At 38.0% G+C, this 21,338-nt stretch overlaps 1 protein-coding gene across 1 annotated transcript in view; it reads right to left on the bottom strand.

Annotated features, from left to right (window-relative positions):
• SLC25A21 (solute carrier family 25 member 21) overlaps positions 1–21,338 on the bottom strand; it is a 480,180-nt gene that overhangs the window by 122,136 nt on the left and 336,706 nt on the right. The window contains exon 3 of the mRNA XM_007073713.3: positions 9,998–10,081. Coding sequence (XP_007073775.1) covers positions 9,998–10,081 — 84 coding nt within the window. The remainder of the gene's footprint in view (positions 1–9,997; positions 10,082–21,338) is intronic.

The raw sequence follows: 21,338 nt of genomic DNA on the forward strand, positions 1-21,338 counted from the left end.
GTCTCTCATGGGACTGTAGTCAAACTATCAGTTGGGCCTGAGGTCTTGTCTGGTTCCCACAGGTGGTTGTGGGTAGGATTCAGTTCCAAGTTGTCGTTAAACAGAGGCCTTCAATTTCTCATTGGTTATTGGCCCGAGCTACCTTAAATTCCTTGCCACACGGGCTCCTCCATAGTGGAGCTTACTTCAAAGCAATAAAAATGTAAGAAACCACAAGAGCAAGAAGAATAAGAAGTGTCTAACTAGATGCAAGCCAGTTTTTTATATACTAATCTCAAAAGTGACATTTCATAATTTCTGCCTTTTTCTCTTCATTACAAGAGAGTCAATAAACCTAATCTCTGCTTAAAAGGAGGGGATTATACAAGGACATAAATACAAGGGGGCAGGGATCAGTAGGGCCATCTTAGTGGCACCCTATCACATGGATCAACAGGAAATCAACAAAGATTTATGAATGTGCAGGTGACATAATTTGGCTATCGGCATTCACACGAAAGACTAGAAAGTCATTCAAAATTTCTCCTTCTCACTCAACACCGCTATCCATCATCAATTCACTCCAAGGAGTTTAGTTGTCAGCATTTTCTCTTTAGAGCGATACATAAAATGATAGCACATCTTACAATCATCCGTGTCTTAGATCCCACAGAAAAGGACAGGAGTCCTATGGTGACTTCTGAGAGAGCAGTTTGAAAATACAGGTGTAGACAGAAGTCAGACCATGTGAATTAAGGAGTGAACAAGTGGTCAAGAAATATTTTTGGAATCTAACACATATATTTTTTCACACATGAAGCCAGATCTCTAGTAATTGATATGTCCTGTTGCTGAATGGATTACATTGAAATATTCTTTTAATTTTGGTCCCTTTATAAATAGTGTCAACTTCTGGGAATTTTAGTATTTGAGTTTTGAAATGCATGTTGACCTATTCACTGAAAACTGTTAGGATACAAAATGGTAAGGACACCAGACCATGTCCTTTTTCTCATTTTGGTTCTTGATTCTTCTAATTTAGGAAAAGCTTCATGCAAAGCAATCTAAGAACTAATTCATCTAACAGAAAATTACAAACTCTCCTTAGTAGTTTCCAAAACTCATCTCACACTTTATCTCCTTTTTTGTTGCCACTGAGACTGTGTCTACATTAGAATTCCTGGTACCCAGGGCTTTGTTTCCCTACAAGTTCACTGTGGCCAAAGAGCATTATGAACAGTGTTTATCAGCAGGAGAACAAGGCCACTGAATATGGCTGGTCATATTCCTTTAGATTTTGGTGACCACATATTTTGACATATATAGCAGTCATAGGTGATTTTCACCCCATCTGATAATTCATCCAAGAAACTTTGATTAAATGCCTTATCTCAGGTTTCATGAGGTTTTCCTGGTTATTATCCAATATTCAAGTTGAGTTAGGCAAAGGTACTAACAAGTCAAATAACTAAGTTCATGCCGTGTGTTTTTTTTTTTTTTTTTAATTTTGATGGTACATTTATTTAACATATCCAAAACATCATTTCCACATGTAATTCTTTTGCATTCTTTTTTACACACAAATTCTTTACATTCCTTTTACACACAAAGTTTTCAAAATCTGGTACGTGTTTTACACTTAAAGCACATCTCAGTTAAGTTCCTTTTGAACAGGGCTCTGTCCAAAGGATTATGGACCTCTATCTTGGTCTCATGGGATGATGGTGGCACACTTCAGAATACATTTTCAGTCCAATTGCATTTGTTCAAGATGTGATTTAAAGAAAAAGCACACCTTTGTTTTCTTTGAGTGCTGATCTTAGGAACCAATCTATTATTCTGGGACTCTCACTAACCTCCTTTCTGCTGAAGTTTGCTGGTTTGCAGAATGTAATCAACCATAGCAGATACTACCTTCTCCTACTTCCCACCCCTCTGGGCGCTATTCAGCAAAGTGATATGAGATATGTGACAATGTTTTGAACCCATAATGGGGACAGCATAAATCTGAGGTGTAGCTTCTGCTATTACTAATACCACTATTAAGTTATTGACAGAATAGGGAGCATGATACAGGATGCAGAAGATCTTGGATGAAAGCTCACCCCAACAAACAGCAGCTATGGGATGCTGGGCAAGTCCCTTATCATTCTTATCAGTTTCCCTACCAGAAAACTAGAGACCATACTCCCCACCTGCCTGTTGCCTTGTTCTTGTGAGCAACAAATGAGGTAAGACATGTGGACACATTTCACGAACAGTAAAGGGTCAAATGGTAACAATGGTTTTGAATATAATCACTGCTATAGCAAGAGTGTCTGAACCTTTTCCTTTCCTCTAGTTTCAAACCATCTGAAATACTGGGAGGAAAGGTAAAGCTCAAGTCATGAGACTAGACAAAAACTTCACGAACTAGCGACAAGAGCATTGCAATTGGGTGACGAAACAGATTCCCAAGCAGGAACTGAACAGAAACTTAACGTAATTAACATACACTCTCCAGTGGTATCCGAGTCACGGAACTTACAGAGAAAATGTAGCAATCTAAACTATACGCAATTCAACTTAGTTTAAATACATGTATGCGGGCATGTCTGTATGTATCAATATTTTTTAACTTCTTAACAGTGTTCTAAAATATTAAAAATCCATATAACCTTTTCTTTCCAAGGAAAATAAAATGAGATCAAATTTTCATATGACCAGGGGAGAAGACTTCCTAATAGAAGACAGAAAGATGTAATTCTATGATATCAGAGACACTAGCTGAAATCAATGAGGATGATAAAATATTAACTCCTTTAACCTTGTCATGTCAAGTTATGCCTAAGTTATTTCCTATAATAAGAGAATCAGACAAAGGTAGAAGTTTTAGGAGATTTTCTTTCTTATTCTCATCTGAAAATGTTCAGTTTAACAACCACTAGAAAAAGGATTATGGTTTTGGTAAAGACATTTTCTCCCAAGGTGACTATGCATCTAGTTCATCAGAAATCATCAGAGGAAGTTAAAATAAAGGTTTGAAAAGATTTCCATTTGGACATCTCCCATTGACTATAGAATCCCCTCATCTCCCATTAACACTCTATAAAACATGGGGAATATCTGCTCAGGCTCTGGATTGAGACGCGAATGTTCCCGAAAGACAGCTACTTCCACCCAAACAACTGGTCCTCCTTTTCCTTCTTGTCAGCACCGTGAGCTGGGAGAGGCTGTGTTTGGTCTCTTAATCAGGCCTTGCTGACGAGCTGACATCACTGCAAACGTTTTCACTTATTCTTTGGCAACACTTAAATCCTTGCCAAAGGCCAGGCACTAAGTCTGAAAGCATTGTTAGCAAGCGGCTGGGGGAGTTGGAGTGTGACTGTCAGCTAGCAATCTATGGTGATGACAGGAGGGAAATCTAGAAGCTGAAACCATTCTAAAGGTCACCCTGTGGGCAGAACAAAAGGCCTCTGACGGAGCTCTGGGACATGGAAGCCCAGGGATGCTGCTATGTGAGCACTCTGGAAATTCATTATCCTCTCCCTGATTGTAAAGACGAATACAGCTCAAACCAGCAACTATCTGCCTTCACAGTGGTGTAAAATAATCTGGTAAAACAGAAATGCCCCATAAGGTACCAATGGCTCAACTTTCTGTGTTTTGCAACATATTCTTCTGTAATATTTTCTCTTTACCCTACATCCTTTCATTTTCAACCTTGAATTGCTAAATAATAAGAGTTTAAAGTTCTGAGCAATGTACATTTTATGACTAAAATTTTATGAGTATAACATACGGAAGCACTGATAAGCCATTTTTAAAAGGAACACAGATAATGCAGGAATAATCAGAATAGGTCCATGCCTGAATCGAGATCATCTCTTTTTTCTCATTCCAAAACTGGGGAAGATTTGGAAGAAGAAAATGGCTTCCATCTACTGGGTGCCATAATCAGGACCTGGGTACTGGGTCATTTGTAAAACCTGCCAGAAAGATTTGCTATAGTTTATTCTCCAAACTCTCACCTACTGTGTTATTTCTTTTCTTATTCTCCCCCCACCTCCCTACCTCGCTAGATGGAAGACACTTGTTGTGCCATCATTAAGAAGCCCAGGCAGGTCAGGGCAGAATCCTGTAGTGTGGAAGCAAGAGCAGCTGGGATTGTCTGCTTTCCTCCTTATCACCACAGAAAAACAAGGGAACAGGGAACCAATGGACAGCATTGGTGACTACAGTTAATAATACTGCACCGCATACTTGAAAGTTGCTAAGAGAGTAGATCATAAATGTTCTCACCAAACACACAAGAATGGTAATTATGTGAGGTGATGGATGTGTTAACTCTCCCTATCGTGGTAATCATTATGCAATGCATACGTATATATCGACTCCTCACATATTACACCTTAACCTTCACAATGTTATATGTCAATTATATCTCCGTAAAGCTGAGACAAGGGAAAGCTGAAAGCTGAAAAACAAGGGAGCACTCAGTGGAGGTCCTCTGGGTACTAGGAAGGGTCTCTTCGGTAAGACAGAAAGGAGCAGAGAAGGTACTCGAGACACCAGGAAACTCACACAGAAGGCACAGTGCACATCTGGTACCCACCAAAGAATGAACTCACTATGGTACACCAGGCTTGCAAACTCAGTCAATACCCAATGATCTACTCACAATTGATTTGCACTGCAGATTATGCGCTTAGGGGCCTGGGAAACAGTCTGCAATTATTCATGTGAGTGAAAACTCTGCGCTGGTTAAGTAGCAGTGAGTGTACAGTGACCCGTGACTCACTTGTAATGTGAACTCCTGGGTGTACATATAAGACCCTCAGATAAGAGGAAACAGCCTCAGGATCCAGGGAATAGTGATGTTAAGAACCACCCACTCCAGTCTGGCTTGGCAATACTGGGTAGATGAGCTGGTTTCTGTTGGATGAGAAGTGGGGTAGAGGGGAGAGAGAAAAAGCAGCAGCAACTACAGGGCCTTGTGAAGTTGGAATGTGGCTTAGGTGGTGAGGATGCTGACTGCTCCAATAACTGTGATTCCTGCGAAGAGTTAGCCTCCACTGTCTCTTCAAGTCCAACACTTTCCCACACTTCCATGTGACAGTGAGGGGGTTTCCAGGGGCTACCCAAGAGGTTTTCTCTAGGGGTAAACTTTTCTGTTTAGAGATGGTGTTTGAAAATCACCTGGTTGTGGTACATTAGGCAAATCATGTTTTAAAAAGTAGACCCACTAAGACACCAAATTAAGGTAAAGATCTTGGAGTCAGTCCACCTGTAAAAAGGAAATGTCCAAATCTTGCCAGGTTGTTGTTGATGTTGAATTGCAGACGTCCCCCTTCCTTTGTGTCACAAGCCACTCATTCCCCTTAATGAAAACAAGAGGGAGTGATTATACCTCCTGGGGCTGTGCCATTTATGCCGTCTGAAAGGCCCTTAAACGAGTGGCACATTATCTCACACATCTGGAGTTTACCAAATTAGCCAATTATGCTGGAGCTCATAAAACGAGGCCTTAAATGTCATTTAACTAGAAAATATTATAATCACCAAGTGGTCTGATTGTAAGATGATACTTGGGGCAGCATCAGTGGTTACAGAAAACAAATCGTGAAGCAAAACACAGTTCAAATACCCCCCAAACGCAACCACATATTTTCTACAGTAATACTTTCTGAAGAATACCATATTTCTGAAGGCACCAGCAATCAACATGTTTCTCATTTGAAACTAAGTTTAATCCGACCTAGTTGTTTCCTAGTTATTTGCCTTGGGCAAACCAACGTGCATGAATTTTTCTCAGAAGAAAACTGAGGAACATGCAGGATGAGAGCCGACGGGAAACCATGAACTTATCAGATATGGAGCCGTCTGTGAGGGATGGGACAATAACTGGATTAAGAGTCTTGAGTTATCAGAGGTTTGTGGTGCTGTCTCTGAACTGACAAGATTCAGTTCACTGAGCATATATGGTCTCTCAGAGTTTTTGTACTTTACCTGAAGGAAGAGAGAAAAGCTGCTTTAAATTGCTACGTGATTTTGGGGGTAGGAATACTGAAAGTTGTAGAAGAGTTACTTAAAAATCAGGGGTTTATAGCCACTCATTTCACATTGCCTTCTTTTCATTTAATAAATAACAAAATTTGTATTTAGTAAAAGGTGATGTAAGACAATGGAAAAACCATGACATGCTGCTAGTATCTGTGTGACTTTGGGCAAGTTATTTAACTTCTCTGATCTTCAGGCACCTCATACAAAATACAGACATAATGCTGTCTTGTGTTGAGAATAGTGCTGTGTTCAATATAAGGTTTGAAAAGTCCCTAGCATCGTGTCTGTTACACTGAAGAAACAAATATCAGTTTCACGTCTTTCTTTACCTATGTCACCAGGATATCTTAAGTTCTGTTTAATTCTTTTTCCTCTTTATTTCAGGAAGAATGGCCACTAGGAGCTTACAGAAGAGGAAGAGGGAGAGACAGGCAGTCCTGGTTTTACATTAGCATAATTTATAATCCTCTCGCCCATCTGTGCGCATCTCAATCACTTTCTTTAAAGGAATGACAGGTACAAAAGAGACTAGAAAAGCTTTCAGGAGATACCCTGAAGCAGAAGGAAGTAAGATGTGATGCAAGAACACACGGTAAATGGAGACACCAGCTGCTGTTTCCCAGGAGAATTTATAAAACAACACTAATTGGTTTTAAAGGCGCCTCATCAGCTAGGCTAACTATGTCTTCTGGGCTCACTATTTCAGGAGATGGACCTATGAGTTTATTTTTGCCAAACCTTAAAAAGAAGAAGAATCATGGTGACGATGGAGGTACTCTCAACAGTGACAAAGTTCTTCCCCGTGAGTTCTTTCTTCTCCATTAGCTAAAACTAAGAAGTTCTTGCCCAGAATTTGGAAGGCCTTTTTTTGGGCAAAGCTGGGTTGAAAAACCATGTGTTTCATTAAAGTACAATATATCTATGTTTTTAGTTCTTAAAAGAATCTTAGAAATGGTAAAGGGATTTGGACCCATGTATTTGAGCCAATGTCTCTTGGAAACATGAATTCTGGGCAGAGAAATAGGGAGCTTCATCTCTAAGAATGGTGATGAGTATCACTTCACTTTCTTACAGCAGAGAGGAAAATGGGAGATCTGTGCAGACATCAAGTATATTATCAGACTTTAATGTTCTTAAACAACAGAAAAGGAATACTTTTCAAAACCTTTAACTTGGAGGATATAGGAAAAACCAGGAGAGATGAACTGTCTTACCTATGCTAATAGTCAAATTGACTTGTGTTGTATCTCTACAGCCACAGACCGAATGGGGCTGTAGGCACCTGAGTGAGAAAAACATCTTTGAAAGCAGAGTGTACTCTAAAAGCTAAATAAGAAAATCAAAAGGAACTGCTTTCACTAGGAAAAAAAAATCAACACAACATGCATTAAAAGGTTTTCTTTTCTTTTTTTAACTTAACTCTATGAAATGTTCTTGCTCTGTATCAAAAATAACAGGCAGCTTTTTCTTTTGTGTTTTAACAAATATTCACATCTCTAAGACGAGAGGTCTCTGGCTTTTGGCTAATAACATGCCTAGATCTAAAGGCATTACAGAAAGTATGTCAATTTGCTCTAGAAACAATTATACATACAGTCTAGGAAAAGGCCAATTTTACTATGCAAGGACCACACATGCTGTATGTTTGTTGTATTACTTGATATCAAAGCAGAAACATCAAATTTTTCCTAACACACATGAAATAAAGAGCCTGGCTAAGGAACTCCCACATCTAATTCAGAGATATCTGTTACAGCTTACAGAACTTGGCAATGCTGCTACTACTCTCTAACTGGGAAGGAACACTGCTATTGACTATATAATACACTATGATTTGTTTAACTTTATGTATATTTTGGGTAAACTGAGCATGAGTTTGATCCCAACTGTCATAAATGCACGTATATTACCAACGCGCAGCACTTAGGTACCACATCACCACAGTAATAATAGCAAGAATTTGCTGCTTCTTTGTCACTAGATCTTCTAAAGATATTTAATCAGGTATCGAGATCTTATCATAACTTCAGAAGGGGTAGTCAATAGCAAGAATTATCATCTCTGTTTCATTTTGCATCATTACGATTTTGATCTGATGACATTTATTCATTTAACATGCACTTACTATCTTTACTCAGTGCTAAACACAGGCACAGGGGATACAAAGCTAAATGAGAAATTGCCCTTAGGGCAAGAGAAAGGAGATAGACAGAAAACAGCCATAATAAATTAGACAGGTGCATGCTATATTTTGTATAGCATATAAGAGTGATTGGTAAAGAAAGCGTGTGGTAGAGAAAAGATGGTCAGAGGGGGAGAAATGTGAGGGCACTCTTGAATGAGGAGGATAGTTTCTTGTGTGGATGAGGGGGTTGGTCCTGCAGGAATAAGATAAAGACTAGCATGCAAAGCTATGAGAATGTGAGCAGGCTGGCTGTTTTTAGAGCAGATCTGTGAATGGGGAACGAGCCTAGAGAAAAGGAGGGCCATACTAGGCTATGCTAGGGCCATACTAGGAAGGGCTCTGTACCATGATAAGTTTAGACTTTATACTGCAGGGCATATTTTTATATATTAACCAAATACTCCAAAATTAAAATAATTAAAACAGTATAATGCTGGCAGAGAGATAGATAAACTGATGAAACAGAATAAGAAATGGAGAAAGAGAATAGAAAATTTAGATGATGTATACGTGGACGTTTAATACACAAAAAAGATAGCATTTCCAACGAGGGAGTAACAGATGGATTTTTCAACACGTGGTGTTTGGACAATTGACTAGCCATTTGAAAATAAAATTTAATTTCTATATGCCACACAGCACATTAAAAAAACAATTCTCAGACGGATTAATGACTTAAATGTCAAACATACCAGAAGAAAATGTTTATAATCTTGGGGCTAAAATATCCTTTTTTCTAATGTGACAATAGGGTCAGATATCACAAAGAACAAGATAGATATAATCACAAAACCACAATCTTCAAAAATCGCAAAGTTCTGAAAGGTGTAAGACATTGTAGCTCTAAGACAAATGACAAGCTGGGGAAAATATTTGCAATCTATGTCATTGTTAAAGAATTAGTACCTATAATATATACGGAGCTCCTACCAATCAATAAAAACTCTAACTTAAGAGAAATGGACAAGAATATAAATAAGCAATTCATAAAAGAAATGACATTTAATGGTATAAAAGCATGCTCAATCCCAGTTATAATCAAAAGAATGCTTATAGACAATTTATTTTTCACCTATTAGATTCTTTTTTTAAAGTTTACTTATTTCTTTTGTGAGAGAGAGAGAGGAAGCAGGAGAGGGGCAAAGAGAGAGAGAGAGAGAGAGAGAGAGAGAGAGAGAGAGGGAGATATTGAGAGAGAGAGAAGCTCAAGCAGGCTCCACACTGTCAATGCAGAGTCCAACACGGGGCTTGAACCCTCAAACTGTGAGATCATGACCTGAGATGAAATCAAGAGTCAGACGCTAAACCGACTGAGCCACCCAGGCATCTATGTAAAAAAAATACTCTTTAACTGATCGTCTAGTAGACAGAATAACAAATGTGACACATCAACTTTTGACACAGTTCTGTTTTGATTGAATATTCATAAGCTGCAATGCAAATAAGGAACACATTTGGGCACTATATTCAAGAATCAAAATAAAGAACTATTACATTTAGATAGGTGCTGTTATGAGAATTTGAAAAAAATCTTAATGGCACAAAATAGAAATTGTCTTCTAGTCAGCAAATTGAATATTAATATCATTTTTGTGGTAGTTCTTATGGTATACATATTTAGTTTTCAATTGTATTATCAGGAAAAACTAAAAAAAATGTGGGAAGGCACCCTTTTAAATATTTTCCCCTAATAACACTAGGAAAATGAAACATTAAAAATGAAAAAAACATGTAGTAATATGTTAAATGTCTATATCAACATAAAGTCCATACATGAAGAACTGTACTTACCCTTCTATTCGGAAAATTGTTCGAAAACTGTCTCCCAAGCTTTTATAACTGTTTGGATCAGTTGCACATCTCTGAATCTGGAACCTAGAAACAAAATCAAACAAAAAATCGAAGTTAAGGAATTGCCAAATGACTTCCCTCATTTTTCAAAGTCTTAGGAAACTCAGCCTTTTCAGGTTAATCTAAAATATTCTGGTTTTTGCTATCGATTTTATTGATTTATTTGCCTCATATAATCCATACCTTATTTTTGTAGCCTTTAAAATTCTATTTCTCTGTATTTTAATAGAAACTATAGAGTTTTTTTATCTGTTTCTTAGCCAGGCAGATGCACCCTGAGGCATTTATGCCTTTTTCTTTTGTGAAAAGCAAACACAGATGTCATAGATTGTTTAATGTATAATTCAGAAATCTGAAGGTGCATATGAAATAAATAAGTAGCTGTATTTCTTATCTTAATTAGTACCCCCTTGATGGTAATTTAATAAAAAGTTTAAATACAGAGCCGCTAATATGGCCTAACTTGGATCCTGATTGTGAATTTGAAATTCATTCTGGCAGACAGGAACCTGTGCTTAGGGGAAGAGAATGAATTTGTATTGTGATACAGTTTACAATCACTAATTCTACTTCATGATGGAGCAGAGTTAGTCTTTACTTTCAGGCTACCTGAACCCTTCATATATGGTCTGTATATAGTTGGTGCTCGATAAAAATGTATTCCATTTTAGAAAGCTAAATTCTGGTTTTTTCTTCTTTTCGGTTATGATCATGCATCTCAGGACTCTAACCTTCAACCTATGGAAGTTTCCCAGTGTCAGGGTCTTAACTTATTTATTTTGTATGCTACTCTGGGGTTTGTTTTTAAAGAGATTTATGACAAGTACTCTCATTTCTCTATACCCCAGTTCTCCATTTTTGAGTTTCTTTAGTCTGCTCTCACCTGGTGTTTACCTTCCTTGTCCCAATTCTTAGTTAAGGCCTTTCTGCTCTTCCTTCCATAATTTTATCAAAAAATTTTAAAAGAACTTCTCAAAAACACATCTTATATTGTCTACTTTGAGATACTTTTTTGAGATTGTTGGATTTATGATGCTACCTCTAAGAATAATGTATTTTATGGCTCTAGGCCACAGGGAATTAGGCTGAAAACGGATACATATATCACAGAAAAGAGTGAATATTTCACTTTGATTGAAACAGCTGGGCATAGGAAAGGAATGAATCTATTATAAGACTGGAAAGTGAGGCTAGATTACATTTGATTTGGAGAGCGGAGAGTTGCTGAATATAATCATGCGGGAGGGTAGCCATTCTGAGATGGAGGAAGTTGAGTAGTCCAGTAGAGTTCTCCCAGCAGACCACATACAAATACCTACAGAAATATTTACTGCCTGATTGGGTGGATTGGAATGGCAGTATGGAGGGCAGAACAACCATGAAGGCAATAGGATAATCTAGGTGAAGATAATAATGCCAGAATATGAATGGAGGCAACAGAAATGTGAAGAAAGGGGTAAGCTTGTTGAGTAATCCTTTTTCTCTTTAAATAAATGTGTATGTGTGTGTGTGTTTTATGATACATTCGACATGACTCCTTCTTGGTCCTCTTCAACCCATAAAGCAATATTCTACTATTGCCAAAATTCAACAATGTCCTTAATATTCATGATGGTTTTGTTTGTCAAATTTACACCTCTATTAACGTGATCATTTTTAGAAGGTTAAAATTTTTAATTCTTAATTTAAACAAAAATTTTTTTTGAGAGAGAGAGAATGTGTGTGTGAGCAAGGGAGAGAATCTTAAGCAGGTTTCATGCGATCCCATGACCTTGGGATCACGACCTGAGCCAAAATCAAGAGTCGGACGCTCAACTGACTGAGCCATCCAGGCACCCCAAGAAGGTTCGTTTTTAGACAAGAATTATATCTCTAAAATTTGAATTGTATTGAGCTCGTCAGAAGCTCATGGATCAATACAGCCAACTCATTTAAACTATTCTGGGTCTAGAGGTACATTTGGTGTGTGCATAACCACTGACCCAGAATGTTCAGTAAGTGGTTCTGTCTATAATCAAGAACATGATTTGATGGTCACGTAGGTGGACCATGTTTGATATTTCTGGACTACTGCACATAGATGAGATAACTTGGTACTCTGGATACAAATGAATTAAACCTAAACACAAAATAGTACAATAAGAAAAATATATGTACACTTACACAACAAATAACTTTGCATAAAATTTGTTTATACTACAAATACAAATAACATAGAGAGTGATTTCCAAAACACGATGCTGATTCTAGTGTGAAAAAGAATCTCCATCTCTCCATTTGCATATTTGTAACCTATATTCATGGCTGAGTATGAAACATTTTCTTATGTCCTAGTTGGGAAAGCCACTTTTCTTCTCTAACTGTTCTTTAAAGAAAATAATTTAGAATAGTTTTATATATTATAATAGTATTACATGTTCATAGATTTTCTCATACTACCTGTAATAATTTTCATTAAATTCATTTACCTCTATGAAATTCCCTTCTAGATGCTTTCCCCCCCAAATTACCAAGTATTTTTTAAAATAATTGTCATATGAAATAAGATCTACAAGTTTTATAAAAACTCAGGGCATTATCCTCACTGTAAAGGGCATAATAAATAAATGAAGGAGAAAAATGACTTATAAGATAAAGAAAAATATCCATAATGTCAAATAGCATCTGCACCAAATTGCCCAGGTGTTCATCAGAGGGAGAAAGTACAGCTTTCTGCAGAGGGCAGGAAGGATTTCAGGAAGGAGAAGGGATTTGAGCTGGTCCTATAGGATTCAGAGGCAAAAAGAGTAAGCATGAGAAAGCATTCCAGGTGGGGAAATGAAACAAAGGCCAGTGAGGGAAAGTTGTCCTTTTAAGAGAAGTGAAGGAAGAGATCCCCCACCATGGCAACCTTCCACATTTCCTTCAGGACAGGTGGTACAGGACTCTGCTGGGGCATTCAGTTGCTCAGGGTGGGTGGCGACCTGAGTGTGTTGGGGGAGGAAATTTATGAGATAAAGTCAAAGCCTAATATAGACCATTTGACCTCTTCCTGCTCCTCAGCTGAGTACTTCAGTTAACTCTGCATGGCCATCTCACAGTTATGTGACCCCAGTTCTAGAAGGGACTATAAATGAGTCAGCAGAGGGACCAAAGCAAGTGCATACTAATGACCTTAGCCCCTCTTTCACTGCTGGAGTTAGAGACATTAGCTTTGTCTACGATGTCTGTGTGCTTGGGTAACATCGAAGAAGATCTTCTGTCAGCTTATACCAAGATGAATCCAGAGTGCTGCTATTTCATAATTAACTAGTTATCTAACTTTGCTCTTGGAAATCTAGGCACTTTACTTGCTAGCTGTAACTTCTTCCTTTTCATAGAATCTGAATAGATAATATTTCTTCATAGATAATATTTCTAATCTGCCATTCATGCAGTTAATTAGAGTTTTTGAACACTTCGCATGTATTAGTATTCCACTATTTGGGGCATTATACAGAAATAAGACACAATCCTTCCCTTTAGAAGCTTATACTTAGGTGAAGGAGCTGTGCAAACATATGATTACAATATGCAAGTAACAACAGTATTTTGGGATATCCAATGTCAGCAAAGGAGTTTTACTGGCATTGAATAAATACTACTACTCTTTTTGGAGGTGATCTCCTGTCTAGCTACAGTCTAGGTGGACTGTAGCTGACAGAAAATAGCACTATGTAGAGACATTGGAGAGAAGAGGGAAAATGGGAAGGCTATCTTTGGGCTAAATATCTGTGATTAAATTTTCCCCACCCACTTTAGAACAGGCAACAAGAACAGTTAGTGGAATCTGTAAGGAGTGTTCCACTTAGAAGCTGACTGATGAGTGACGCTGTGTTAATTACAAACAGGAGTGGTGACATCAAAGTAACATTACACGAGAAGGGTCTACAAGGAGTGTTGTAAGGCAGTGCAAAAGGATGAGCAGGTATGGTAAATACTAATTCCTCAGTAAAGCCACCGCCATTCTTTACTATGCTAAAGGAGCTGGAGTCCCATTAAACAGGCAAGCACGGCTGTCTCTTTTGCTGCACATCTCAAATATGGCGTGTCTACACTTTGCAGAGAAAGTGCATGCAGTATTTAGTTCTACTACACATGACTTATTCGGATCACAGAGTTATCAGTTCTTCTAAGGAATCTGTTTCAAGTTGATACAATTATAGTGCATTTTGGTCAATCATGTAAAACAGCAACTTCCTTCTTCCCCTTTACTGTGTTTCAGCAACTTAAAAGGTTGCTCTCTTGGATTGAAACTTTACATCAGCATTATTCCAAACTGCATTCTGTTCTAACAAATTCTCTCTATGCCCGGGGAGACAATTTTCCAGTTACATAATACAACTCTGTAAAATTACAAAGGCCAAGCCACACTACCCTTGATTGTATTTAGAAGAAAAGGTTGGACCTTTCCATTGTCCTAATAAAAGCAGCCTGGACACATCTGGAATCTCCATCTGAGAAACTTCTCTTATTAGAATGAAAACTTGCTGCCAAACTGGCAAATTGGACAGTGGAGGAACACTTGAGAAGTATTCAGTGCCTAACATCCAGTCAGGATGAAACACACAGAAAGGCATGTGGCGCAAACCCTACGTATGCCTCATTGTCCAGGAGCCAGCAATCCTATCTGCTGTGGTGCCAGGGAGCACAGTACTTCATAGTCCTACAAATGGAGGGAACAGCCCTGTCATCGACCATGCCATAAACATGAAGTGGGTTTCTGTGGTAACCACCAGCTCAAGGAAGGGCGGCTCAACATTCGAAAACAAATGTACAACATATTTTTAAAAGCTGGAGAATGTTCTCACTCACTAAAATATTTATTTTTCTCTAAACTGGAGAACCATTACTGCAGGATTTCCCACTGGCTTAGTTGTGTGCTTAGCCAGTGATACCAAATTTCAAACTAGCCTGTTGTTGATTCTTAGCACAGTGAGAAATGCCAGTTTAGGCACTCGGCTTGTCTGAGCTCTTCTTAACTTGTGGCCATAAAAAAGATATGTCTGTGAGAAATAAAATGGCTTTGCTCCCTTAAAGGCTGTAGGATCAGATTGTTTGAAAATCTCAAAATCTCAAATCTATGCAGTGCCTTCATCTGCGAATTAATTTTCTATCTATCATCTTAAAAAAATACTGATGCCTGATGGTATCTATACTGGGGTGTGGAGGCTTCAGGACACACACATACAGACACACGTATATGTATATATGTACGTGTATATATAATTTAGAGTGCATTTATATGAAGGCTGGAAGTTGAGTTGCAAAGAGTCAGACTGGGCCAGATGATGACATTTGTCCTGAAGCTATATGTGCATAGCATACTCTCTGCTTTTTAGTTCCATCTTGCGATTATTTGTAGTGCTTTAGGATAGGGAGCTGATGGAGATTTGGGAGGGGGTGGAAGCCATTCCAAGCCATCCCTTTGGTACTGCTATTAATCCCAAGCAAAGCTGTCAGAAGGTGAAGTTTAGCTCTTGCATCATCTCCAGGTGATTTTGCAGTTCAATAGAATTCTTATGCTCTCTCCTACCTTCCTCCCTTCAACTCCACTCTCAGAAAAGCATTCACACCATTTATCCTTAGTGTAGCTTTGAATGTGAGATGTTGTCTCTCAGATCTTGTCCCTTTAAAAAGATTTCAGCTATCCAAGAGGAGGTAGAAAGGTTTGTCTTGTTCCCAGTGGGGATGCAGGGTACCTGCGCCACCAAAGATAGCCCAGGGTGGCACATTTTTCCTGAGTGGAATTAATTGTATGTATGCTACCATTATGCTGTAGGTTACGTAAAAATGACAACTTAGTGTCAAAAGTGAGGACCTTTGGGGAACTGAGCCACAGACCAGGAGCTACCAGTTACAATTTATTGAGTGTAGCCACCAATAAGCAGTGAAAACTAGTGAGGTTTGTAGTTTAATCCTTCTTTGCCTTTCTCCTCAGCAGTATAATGGGGAGAGCAGACATTAGAGGACTCTTTGATTTTGAAGGGACAGTGACACACAGAGTTATACCTGAGTTTGTTAGCCATAAGAAAGAAGACACATTTCATTTTGTGTAAAGCCCCAATTCCATATTTTATAGAGGTGGGAGACTGCTAATAAAAATTGTACACTGATAATAAGTGGTGATGAATCTAAAGAAACTCGCTGCCAAGATCTTTGCAAATGTGCTATGAACAAAGATTATTAGTAATTACCAGAATGTTACACATGCTTCTTAATAAACACTTAAGAAACCCACTAATGAACCAGAGATTAAAAGACTAAAGGTTTGCAATTACAGAACACATTAAGAGGATAACTGTAGGAAGATTAAATAAAGATTTTAATTCACTGTAATTAGCCTATCTTACAGAAATAAGATGTTTCTCCTATGAAGTATGTTTGCTTTCTCACTGGTTGGTTGAACATGGCCAAAGTCACACCGAACATGCAAAGACATGTCTGAGGCTTTGAAGTATACGTGTACACACCTACCTTACAAACCTTGGGAAAAGGGCCCCAGGAAGCACATCTTTAGAAAAACTGCCACCATGTATATTTGTTTCCTGTACTCTGAAAAATCACCTTCCACTGAGGCTGCCCCAAGAAAAGAAATACCCAGTTTCCACAGAAGACTAAGCACTGAACTGGAGGGGAATGGGGTCTCTGCATTTGTCATCCCTGCAGAAAGACCACATCAGATGGTGGGGAGATGAGGCTACTGATTTGAGAGACGATTCCATCAGTTTTCTTTAACAAGTGCTGGGGAGAAAAGTTTTCTTTGAACATTTCTCGAAAAAATGTTAGCTATGGGTATTCTGTTTTACTTTAGATTAAATATAACAATAATCCTCATAGCACTGTCTTGGCAATGATGAGCTCAAGAGTCCTTTAATCAGTTCGGAAGGGTGTGGTTTACAGTTCCAAACACAGATTTCTGCCTCAACATTTCCTGAGATCCCCATCTGCATGAGAGACACAGAGATGAATAAGCCACAGATCCTGTCCTCTAGAACAGAACAAACAAGTGGAGGGAGGGCAAGATGTTAGTAGTTAGTTATAAAATAAGGCAGACTACAAGTGTTAAAGATTCTGGGAACTAAGTTCGCCTGCAATTTAAAGCACTGCCTTTGCTTGCTGGGTTCACAACCTAGGCCTGGCATCAATTAGCACCCTAAAATAATGCTAACAAATCCACAAGGGTCATGGGTTTGGCTCTGTCTGAGCAGTGACCACCGACCGAAGTTCAAAAGCTGTACCCTTACATATTTGGCTGCTTATCAAATTATTCTAAAAATTCAGGGAAAAGAAAGATATTTTTCCTGAATGTTGCACAGTCATTGCTCTGAGAAAGTCTCCTTAGAAAAGAAATAAAGACAAATGCCTGGTAAAAATTAAGATGTCCTTTGCCTGTTTAAAGTCTGAATGTCTTTAGTAGGTGTAGGTGGGCGGGGCTATGCTTTGGCTTAGTGTTTATGATACTGTAAAGGACACCAATAAATTTCTCTATGTTATTATAAAACAGTTTATAATTTGAAGAAATATGTAACCTGGAGTGCTCAGTCAGGCCTCGATAATTACTACAGATAAGGTAACACATCTTGGCAAGGCCACAAAAGCAAGAGAAATCTTCTGTGCCATGTAATTTTGAACATGCTTTTGAACAGAGCCTCAAAAATATTATCTCTCTGAAATATCAGATCAACCCAGATAGCCTGATTATACTTTAAGTAATTTCCTGTGATCCTAGACACATCTAATTGCAGTCTCCTTTCACAAGCCAGGGAGATTTAAAGTCTGATGTTCTGTGACTGTACATTTTTCAATTCACACTTGAATCACACACTTAAATATCCTATAAAGGTTTCATCATTTTGCCAACCACAAGTTTTGTTACAGTAAACATGTACCTATGTGTCCCTGATTAGTGTGATGAAATAGATCTAGTTTTATGCATCTTACACAATTGTAAGACATATGGTCTTCCTAGCATTTAGAATCCGTGCAAAATTTGACATTGTAAAATGGAATCATGATAAGACAGTTGATTCTACCATCTGGCACATGTTCTTCCAGTTGTTTATATTACTTATGGGATAATAACTAAGAACACTGACAATATAATTCTGAAATTTATTTTCATGACAATATGCTGGTTAACAAGTCAGAGACAAATGATCATTAGAGATTACAGCTTAACTCTAATAATGTAAAACCACAAGCAATAAAACAGGCTAATTGACCTAGCTGTATAATTAAAATGCTCCAAGCATAAACTGGTCTTAATTAAACAAATGCCTGACTAGCATGACTTTCAGTATTTTGCTTTGTAAAATACATGTCATATTATAAAATTATGCTTATAACATCATAATATAGTGCTGTCACTCTTTGAAGATACATATGTGTGTGTATGCATATATTCAATTAAACTTCACATTTAGTGTCAACAAATGACCAGATGCACCTACCTACATTTTCCCAAGTGCACTGATGTAGGTTGGCCATTACAGTGGTTAATTAGCATGAAATCAAATCACACTTGGGAAGTGAGGGAAGGATGGATCACAGGTTGGAAAATAACCCATTAACAAGGTAATGAGAGTAGAGAGGGATACATCAGCTTCAGCAATCAAATACTAAAATTACCAGTCTTGATAAGTATCATTGTTTTTCCATATTCCTCAAATAATTATAGTTTGAAAAAATTAGATTCCTCCCTCCAAAAAAAGTTAGCTATGTTCTTTCTTTCACCAAGCCTCCCCACCTACCTCCTTGGGTAGACAGGTTTTCCTAATGTCCATCACATAGCACCTACTGCCTGGTGACAGAGGACCACATGACGTCATTCTCACCTGTTGAACCTCAGCTCGTTGCTTACGATGAGATGGAAGTTCTTGGTGTCTAGCCACGGTAAAAGATTTCCAGGACAGAGAATTCAAAAGCAGTCAAATCTACCAGAACCTACTTGTCCTGGGAACTGAGCCACTTCACATAAACTTAATTATGCACTAGAGACCATAAGCCAGGGGTCCCAGGGAGGGAGAATGTCAGAGAATATAAAGTCCCTAGAGACCTAATATGCCATTCCATTTTATTTTAACTGATCAAATGTGCCTATTTTATGGTTTATTTAGCACTGATAAGGAAGGATGTCTTTCAATAATGTCAAAGAAAGAACAATTAAGGGAGTGGGTGGTTTCTTTGTATTCATAAGCATAAATGCTTATGCTAGAAAGAAATTTGGGGAATGGAGATAATAAACTTGGCTAGTAAAGAAGAAAACATGCTTATGCTTATCATAGTTGAGGAAAATTTCAAGGGAAGTTTTAACTTTATACCAAGATTGACCTCATATGTTACAAAGATTTGGATCAGTTGTTATTGGTTCCAAATGAGGACAGAGTTTTCAAAAGCATTTTATAGGTGGATAGGACCCCAGAATGACAAAAAAAAAAGTGGTAATCATACTGCTTACTTGTAAATCACTTTCAACTTTGAGAGCATTTTTATTACTTTTTTATTTTATTGTTTTTTAAAAATTTTTCTTAATGTTTATTTTTGAGAGACAGATAGAAGAGACACAGCGTGAGTGGGGGAGGGACAGAAAAAGAGAAGGAGACACAGAGTCCGAAGCAGGATCCAGACTCTGAGCTGTCAGCACAGAGCCTGACATGGGGCTCGAGGCCACGAACGGTGAGATCACAACCTGAGCAGAAGTCGGATGCCTAACTGACTGAGCCACCCAGGCGCCCCGAGAGCATTTTTGTATATGTGATCTCATTTGAGGGTGCTCCTCAGTTTCACGGTTCCTTACATTTGTAGGGTAAAAAATCACTTGAAAAAGGGTAAAAGAAAAAGTATCAGCTTGGAGGTAGAAAGGCACCAGACTAGAGGGAATAGGTTTCCCTGAAATCTCTCACCGGTTTTGAAAATTTTTGTCTCTAGTTCAGAGAATGCCTGGTAAAATTAGTTCCCTAAACTCAAGCTTTTTTCATTTGTTAAAAAGGGAATAGTTACTTGCATGCCACCCAACTGACTTTGAGGTTTATCTCTAAAACTATTAAAAACTCAGCGCTGAATGAACTGTTTTAGGGAGAGCCAGAACAGTTTCAGAGATGAACTGATTGTGGTAATGTGATTTGATCCCTCATTGTCAGGAGTATAGACTGTGGGTGGAGAGAGATCTCTCATGGGGGAGGTGGGATAGACATCTTTGTGGAAGAATTCAGATGCAGTCTTATTTGAAGAACAAGACATCATGTGATTCCTTTCAGGTCTCTCATTGTAGACAACTCGATTGATATATTCTGGACCAAAAAAAAAAAAAATCTTTCTATACTTATTTAGCATCTATTCTATGAGTTTTTTCCCCCCAAGTGATTAACAGCTTATTGTCTGCCTGGAGAACACTGTCAAGGTCAATATCAACTAACTCTGTAACTTCTCCTATCTCTCTCCACCTAAGCCCCACCCTCTCTCATCTCTCTCTCTAGCTCTCTCTCTTTTGCTCAACTATATTCCATTGAAAATTCCATTATGACACGAACCCATGCTCAAGAGAGCCCCAGTGGAAGGGTGTGGTTTCATAATTACCATCAAATAACATGTTAAAAATAATTAAAAATCACTTAGAGCATTGGCAGCAGAAGAGATGCCTAAATTATTCCCACCCAAGAGCAGGCCTAAGTTGGCCACAGAACTTGTACAGGAAACGGTGTTTCACCAATTAACCAAATATTTAATAAAAGACAACTAATGTTTTTGGCCAAATTACAGGTGGATAGTTTGGTGGGTAACAAAGCACTTCAAGACAGATCCAGTCATTTAATTTCATATAATGATGATCTTATTCCAACTAGCAGCTTTTGCATAAATGTAACTTTGAATTTTAAAACAATTATCTTAAAAAAAACACCCTAGCTCTCTATGAATTAAGATCCAGATTAATTGGGTATCTTGGCTAATGTAGGTTCCTTAAAATGTTAAAGACTAAACACAAGGCATTCATTTCAAATGAGACCTAAGTGGGAAATCTACACTGAACACATTAAGAGTTAAACCTTCTTCAAACTTTTGCTAGGGTTATTGCTTCTCAGCCTTTTGGCTAAGATCAAGTGCAAACTTTTTCTAGGGTGAGTTCTGGTTGTGTCCAATAAAACTTTACTCACTTGCATTTGTTATCATGAATTCTAAGTATGAAGATTAAATTTAAACATTGGGGCTTTTAGCTCTTTTCTCCACAAGTAAAACCTTATCATTGAGTATAGAAGAGCAAAAA

The sequence above is a fragment of the Panthera tigris genome, chromosome B3, assembly GCF_018350195.1.
Source record: "Panthera tigris isolate Pti1 chromosome B3, P.tigris_Pti1_mat1.1, whole genome shotgun sequence".
Classification (NCBI taxonomy): Eukaryota; Metazoa; Chordata; class Mammalia; order Carnivora; family Felidae; genus Panthera; species Panthera tigris.